Source organism: Triticum aestivum, chromosome 4B, assembly GCF_018294505.1.
Source record: "Triticum aestivum cultivar Chinese Spring chromosome 4B, IWGSC CS RefSeq v2.1, whole genome shotgun sequence".
Classification (NCBI taxonomy): domain Eukaryota; kingdom Viridiplantae; phylum Streptophyta; class Magnoliopsida; order Poales; family Poaceae; genus Triticum; species Triticum aestivum.
Window position 1 is genome coordinate 183,987,528 of NC_057804.1, and position 7,656 is coordinate 183,995,183.

Sequence of the window (7,656 nt, forward strand, 5' to 3'; positions counted from 1 at the left end):
AGAAGTTGACTACCCACATTTTATGATTATGAAATCTGGCAAATGAACGTCAAAACTGCATTGCTTAATGGATTTCTTAAAGAAGAATTGTATATGATGCAACCAGAAGGTTTCGTCGATCCTAAAGGTGCCAACAAAGTGTGCAAGCTCCAACGATCCAACTATGGTCTAGTGCAAGCATCTCAGAGTTGAAATATACGTTTTGATGAGGTGATCAAAGCAATGGTTTTATACAAACTTATGGTGAAGCCTGTATTTACAAAAAAGTGAGTGAGAGCTCTGTAGCATTTCTAATATTATATATGGATGACATATTGTTGATCGAAAATGATATAAAATTTCTGGATAGCATAAAAGGATAGTTGAATAAGAATTTTTCAATAAAAGTCCTTGGTGAAGCTGCTCATATATCGAGCATCAAGATCTATAGAGATAAATTAAGACGGACTTCACAAAGCACATAACTTGATAAAGTTTTAAAGAAGTTTAAAATGAATCAGTCAAAGAAAGGGTTCTTGCCTGTGTTACAAGGTGTGAAGTTAAATAAGACTCAAAACCCGACGAAGATAGAATATAAAGAGAGAATGAAAGTCATTCCCTATGCCTCAGTCATAGGTTCTATACAGCATGTCATTGTGTACCAGACCTGTTGTTGTGTGCCTTGCCATGAGTTTGGCAAGGAAGTACAATAGCTTGGGAGGGGACAAGGGGGTTTTAGTCACATTACCTAAGGGCCTGTCAAGTTAAACATCAGCTCGGGAGCTCATCTGCAGCGTTCTTCCAACAAGCAAACTTGTGTATTGCAGATGCACTCCTTAGCGAGCTAAACACGAAAACAGACAAGCCATTCCAGTTCAACGGTGTCATGCATCAATTATAAGGTGGTGCGGTATCAAGTTCAACACCTCATTTTCCCGAGGATCTGAACTGAGCTCTAACAAGACGGTGCATACGAAAATCAGTAATATTGCTTTAATTACCAGCTCGGTTTACAGTAACTATATAAAGGAACTCACTGGAAAGATGGGACACGAGGTGATGTCAATTCAGAGGGAAGCCTTTCAACGGAAGTAGACAGATACGAGTGGGATGTCAACGTCATTGTCATCGTCATCCTCACAGGCTACCACAACATCCAGATGGCGCCGATACGATGGCACCTCCATCTTGGCCACCTCCCTAGCAACGTCGACCACCTTCCTGTCCAACCGCTCCTTGTGCCTGGGGAACATGGAGTTGTACAGCAGCGACGTGCCGCACGATATGCTGTATGCGTTCAACCCCTTCTCCTTGAGCCATTCCAGGAGCTCCTGTAACGTGATGTTGCCTGTTACGGTCCACCGGTCCCAGACCGTCCACGACAAGTCCTTGTGCTTGATGGTCTTGGGTGGGACCGGCTCGGCAATGGAGAAGAGGGGGATTGCCAGGTTTGCAAACGTGTTGCGGTAGTCTTCAACCTTGTGCCCGCCGGCAAGGACTTTGTAAAGCTCTAGACAGACGAGGCCAGTGGCCATTGCGGTTGCTGTGGCAATGGCAGGGATAATCCTGCCGGCTATGAATTTAGCCTTCAGTTTGTCCACTTCAGGAATGCTGTAATTCCTCGCCCTCATGTTTGCAAAACCAGCTATCACGTCCATATGGAAATTGGTGTCATCATCCTGCACATACAGAAAAGCATATCAGTAATTCTCAAACTTGTATGCAAAATTGCAAATCTGGAGTACATTTGTGTTCATTCTAGAGGGTAGATATTTAGCATAAGTTCCATCGTATACAAGTGCAGGCAAACACTACTTCCGACAAAGAATTAGAGATGAATAACACTGACCTTCTCAAACTGTATTGGGTTCATGTGGAACCCCGGTGGCAGTGTTTTGGAGATTTGTTCTAGCTTCGTGATAAGCTCCTCAATGACACCAGCATCATCAACAGATGCAGACGATATACTAGTTGCCTTCTCATCTGTAACTATCTTAACCCCCTGTTTTGGTTGGAATTCAGGAACAATCACCTTGTCAACAGCTTCAGCAGCCACTTTGTTTGGAGTTTTGGCCCAGTCAGGTATGGGTATTCCAAATGTCTCTGCCCTTAGTATCGAAGCAGCTAAAATAAAGTTAAGCTGACTTGGATCTGTCGACGAGAATTCAAGAGGTCGTGGAAACCGCTTTGGTGCAGACCAGAATGGAGCACCAGAGCTAGTCATCGAGTCTTCTGGGAAAGTATACGTCAGCTGCTTCACACGGTTGGAGAAATAATCCTCAAACCTAAGTTACACCATCAATAAAAAACAGTGTAGTGAGTAACATGAAATCTATGAAGAATAGTCAAAAGCAAATATTTTTGTCTGCAATAGTTTTGTACAGTTCAACCATATTAAAACAAAGCAGGTATACAAAGAGTATGGATAAACAGGGTTAAAACTTACTTAAGACGGGCCCAGGTAATACAATCTTGGAATGTCTCACACTTGTCTCCATGAAGGCATTCAATAACACGTTCAAGCTGATCCCTAGCTTGTGCATCACCAGCAGTTCGTGCTGCAGCTACATATGCACTAGGATTTGACAGGAAACCATTTACTTCAGTGGGAGTCTTCTCAAGTAAACCCTCAAATTCAGACCTAGCCCAGGTCAGGCAGTGATCAATATTATGAGGAAATGAATGTACAGTACACATAGGTGCCTGCTTTTCAGGTGGATCTCTAGACGCCCCATAGTTCTCTGTCAAGTGAGGTATGACCATTTGTGTATTGCATTTAGCACCAAGAGTTCCAGATTCTAGAAGTGGCTTCTGGAAATATACACATCGGGAGTCTATGTACATTCTTGCAGTCACATTGTCAAGGGCATTGACAACAGCATCAAGGTTTTCCCAAAAGGCATCATTAAAGACATTTTCGGTCTCAGGGCTTGCCCTGTTCTGAAGGGCCTCGACATGAAGCTTAGGGTTAATCGCCATGGCAGCCGTAGCAGCAACAGTCGACTTGGGCTGCCCAATGTTCCAGTCACGGAAAAGGAACTGGCGACTGAGATTGCTCTTTTCAATAACATCATCATCTGTCACAGTCAGCTTTCCATTCTGGCTGCAAGAAATGCCCATCAGTGCCAGGTTCTTCAGAAATTCACACCCGAGCGCCCCAGAGCCGACCATAAAGATTTTTGCCTGCTCCAGTTTGTTTTGAAGCTTAGATCCAAACACACTGATCTGTGCATCATATCTTGAGTTCTCTGGCTTCAAATCACCAGGCTCCAAAGGCTCAACAGGGAGAGACTCGACAGAATCGAAATAGAAGAACTGTGAAATCAAGACAACTAACATTACATATCTCTTAAACAAATTGGAAGATATATTTATTGAATAAAAGAGACGGCAGATTCTAACCTGATAAAGCGGATGAAATTTCCCCGAGCATGCTTTCACAACCTCCTGACCTACAATACCACCAAACATTGCAGCCATAGGATTCAGAACAGCCCTGGAACCACTTGCGAAATGTCGTAGGAGCTTTTTGTCAATTTCTTCGAGTTTCCCATCACCCAGAGTTTCATTAATGCTAATAGCTAAATCTACCAGCCTTTGCACGTCATCAGTAGAACCAGCGACAGGGAATCGTCTCAATTCATTCCTGAACTTATCCAAAGCTTGGAAAGCCAAATGCAAGAGAGGGGGGCGGTCAAACTTAGAGAAATCACTCATAAGAAATTCTCCTGGTTCTTTCATGGCCTCTTTCAAGGGTTTAAATTTAAGAACCTTTGGTGGCTTGACCTGTGTGACAATCCCACCTCTGACATATGTGCCAAATGAGGAAGTGTCTTCTTCCAGAAAGAAAGAGTAAGGCCTGGCGTTCTTAACCTTTCTTGGTTTTCCATCATTCAGCTCAGTCATTCCATGAACTTCAGAGAATACAACTAAGTCACCATCCTGGAACTCCAGTCGCTCATCATCGACACAGGAGACTAGCGCTGGGTTGTCATTACTGATCGATGCCACAATTCCTGTATGTGGTTCCTCTCCATCGACATCCAAAACAGTAAACTCAGGGCCAAAATCACAAAAGACACTGCCAAAAAGACCACGGACTTCAGACTTAATGAAAGCAATGGGTGGCTGATGGTTGTGGCAGTAATCATCAAACTCAACTGCCTTTTCCAAGGTGATATCAGTGAAGACTACAGCCTGTAAGGTCATAAGGAAATGATTATTCTGAGAAGAAATAAAAAATAGAATTGTAATAAACAAGAATACCTAATTTGTACTCCCTCCGTCCCAAAATTCTTGTCTTAGATTTGTCTAGATACGGATGTACCTAATACTAAAACGTGACTTGATACATCCGTATTTAGACAAATCTAAGACAAGAATTTTGGGACGGAGGGAGTATAATACTCCTCAAAAGCTAAAACCATGTAAACTGGTATGCAAAGCAAAAACCACACCATCAAAAGCAAGAAAATGGGAACAAAACTCATTGCAGGCCATGCTAGCATCGAGTATATGTCCACAAATTCAAAGCAAACAGATAACATGTCTACAGAAATGCCAAAAAAAATATAGTTGTGTACTTGTTCATATTTTTGGGGGGTTTTCTCTTTGCTTTTTGGTCTTCATATTTTTCTGTTGGGTTCCATATCTAGCTAGACTAACCCAACTTGCCTGGGACAAAAGGCTGCTGTTGTTTACATTTCTGCTGGGGTTCCATATGCTGCTGCTGCTGCTGCTGCTCGTCTTCTCACCAGTTTGCGCGGTTTTGATGGATATATGGCTGTGGTGAAGATATTACTAAGAAAAGTTGATTACATTTCTATGTCACATGCAACATTGTATAGGTTGTAATCATGGTGGGTTTCAGGACAAGGGCATACAGCCTTGGCTGTCTGGGTTGCTATCGCCGAAAATGCAGCTAGGGCAGCACCTTAGGGTTGGAGTCTGATCTCCCTTTTGATATGTGGACTGCATTATAACAGTAGTATCTCTTTTTATGGAGGTCGTATAGGTTAGGAAAAGGTTGAACAAAGTCATGTGGATAAGGCAAGAGACTAACCAACAAGGAAACAGATCAAATCTAATCAAAAGAATCTGGAGACATAACAGTATAACAAAGCTGCCTAGGAGCCTAATCCACCTGCCCTAGTGGCGCCTTGAAACAACACACATAGTGAGGCTCTACATGGAATTATACGATACACATTGGCAAATACAAAACACAGACGAAGCGTGCCATTTCAGACCAAAACCACACAACTAAAGTCACAAGGAAGAAGACACAGAAACCCAAGGGTATATGAATGTGAATTACTTTTAAGCTATTCCAAGTTCCAACTCACATGGACACTGTTGTTACAACTCACATGGACGATAAGTACATGCAGAATACCAACATAAACCTAAATGGAAAGCGCACAGGAGTAGGAAAAAACAGCAAGGAGATCACACATCAATTTTCTGCTCACATACCTGGAACTTTGAAAGGTGTTCCTTGGTCAAATCACCAGTTAGAGTGGAGATGATAACAGCATTGTTAAGATCTTGTAGCTTCAGAACACAAGCTTGAGCACGGTTTTGCCCAACATCCTTCTCTGAGAGGAAAAAGTTGCTGGACAAGTCCCATAGCTCCACATTACCATCATCATGCAAAGTTACAGACTTGACACCCGCAAGCACAAGGTTCTTTGCTGCAATACATGGATATTATAAGTAAATTATTTGTAAGACAAACAATTTTAACATCTAATGACTTAGATACCAGAAAGCCAATTCAAATTTCAGAACGAGAATTTAAACAGTACTCGCCACTGCATGCATCATATCTTCTGGTGAAACGAGACAAAAAAATCTGCTAATGGTTTGCAGACAATACAGAAACACAGCGAGACAAAAAAATCTGTTGATGATTTGCAGACAATCATAAGACAGAATAAGATGAGCACGTCTAGGATTAGGAGTGTTCTAGGACTCAAATAATAAAATCAGTCCCTCCAGATGAGGCATGTCACTTAGTTTGATTGGTCAAACTACAAACGCAACCAGTAGAGGCAGAGCTGACATAAGATGGCTGTACAAGACATCCTGGCGCGTCCACATATCAGCTCACAATAGCAACCGAGGAGCGAGGATTAACACTATTAGTACTCTACTTAAAAACATAAAAAAAAATATCCAATCGAGATAGAAGTGACAACTCATAGTGCTGCCCACGGTATAAGTTGAGAATTGAAATTATGGAAAGAAATTAAAGAAGGGGGGACTGAGCAGTTGTTACCGATTTCGGCGCCGAGGCCCTGGAGTCCGGAGACGAGGACGTTGGAGGCGAAGAGGCGCTTCATGGTCTCGCGGCCGTATACGGCGAGCTGGCGGCTGTGGAGGTCCTCGTCGATCTCCGTGGGCCTGGCCATGGCGTCGTCGGCGGCAGCAGGGCGGGTTTTCTTCTGCAAGTTCTCGACCTCGCTGGCGACGATCTCCCGCTTCCGAGGAAGCATATAGTGCGCGACGCCGCCGATGAGCCCGGCCGCCGCCGCGAAAAGCAGGCAGTAGTAGTAGGCGGCCGGCGGGAGCTGCCGCGACAGATCCAGCGTGCGAGGAGGGGCCTGCAACTGACCGCGGGCGGCTCGTCGTGAGGCGGGGAGAGCGAGGGGGAGGAGGATCGGGGAGAGGGGGGATTGGGCGGAAGCACGGAGCTCACCTAGGATTCGTGGAGTGCGAGGAGAGCCTCTAGGGTTATACGAGGAAGATGAGAGAATTAGGAGGTCGACTCAACTATACAAACGTTGGCGATGTTCGCCTATCTGCTAATTTTTTTAAATAATACATTTTTTTATTAATTTGCACAAATATTACGCGTAAAAAAATATTTTCAAAAATAATACACCGTCGGCCCACAGCAGGCCGACTGGTCCTAGTCGGCCCACAGCAGGCCGACTGGGTTCTTATCTGCTTGCTGCAGGCCGATTTAGGGATGGCACCCACCGGGTTTGGGTACGGGTGGAGTTACCCCATACCCTTACCCATCCTGTTTAAACTTACCCATCACCCATACCCGTACCCGTCAACGGGTATAATTTTTTCCCATACCCATCACCCGACAGGGTTATTGGGTATCCACGGACAAAAATACCCATATATATTTTTCTGACCAAAACATGCATATGTACAACTGTTCTTAAATTGGCCTGAATCTTACTGTATTTTGCTGATTATAAATAGTCTGAAACAAGTTAGAATGTCTCTGCAATTTTTTACCCCTGGGAGGGTTGATGCTTACAAAATGAACTTGCACAAAAACAGAGACGCTCAGCTACCACCTCACATAAATAGATCTAAAATCTTTTGCCCCTGTCGATTCTGTCTCTGCTATTACAATGCTCAAAAATCACACAATGAGTGATGTAGTAGTGCATAATTTGCTACGCTGATCTCATCTCAGTAACGAATACATTTTTTCTCTTATATAAAAAGAATCATTTTCAACATGGCAGCTATATACATCGATCATGTGTAGGCAGAAAATCAATACTTATTAATTTATATATGCACAAAAAAATCATATCGCCACATCATCGATATTCAAAAAATAATTACAAGATCAATGCTCATATTCATAAAATCATACACAAAATTGAAACTCACCAAGCCAAAATGGCATTGATCTAGCAGTAGATG

The 7,656-nt window shown here is 43.2% G+C and overlaps 1 protein-coding gene across 2 annotated transcripts; it reads right to left on the minus strand.

The window, feature by feature from the left end:
* Nucleotides 1-847: 847 nt before the first annotated feature.
* On the minus strand, nucleotides 848-6,813 carry LOC123091712 (ubiquitin-activating enzyme E1 2-like). 2 transcript variants are annotated; one of them, XM_044513312.1, is made up of 7 exons: nucleotides 6,680-6,813; nucleotides 6,260-6,590; nucleotides 5,455-5,672; nucleotides 3,382-4,176; nucleotides 2,426-3,294; nucleotides 1,829-2,264; nucleotides 848-1,658 (listed from the first exon to the last, which is right to left on the minus strand). In XM_044513312.1, the coding sequence occupies exons 2-7, from the start codon at nucleotides 6,474-6,476 to the stop codon at nucleotides 1,062-1,064; spliced, it is 3,132 nt and encodes a 1,043-aa protein (XP_044369247.1). In that variant the 5' UTR covers nucleotides 6,477-6,590; nucleotides 6,680-6,813; the 3' UTR covers nucleotides 848-1,061. The 2 variants fall into 2 exon arrangements, with proteins under 2 accessions (XP_044369247.1, XP_044369246.1); XM_044513311.1 differs by having other exon boundaries at nucleotides 6,260-6,731.
* Between the last annotated feature and the right edge of the window lie 843 nt (nucleotides 6,814-7,656).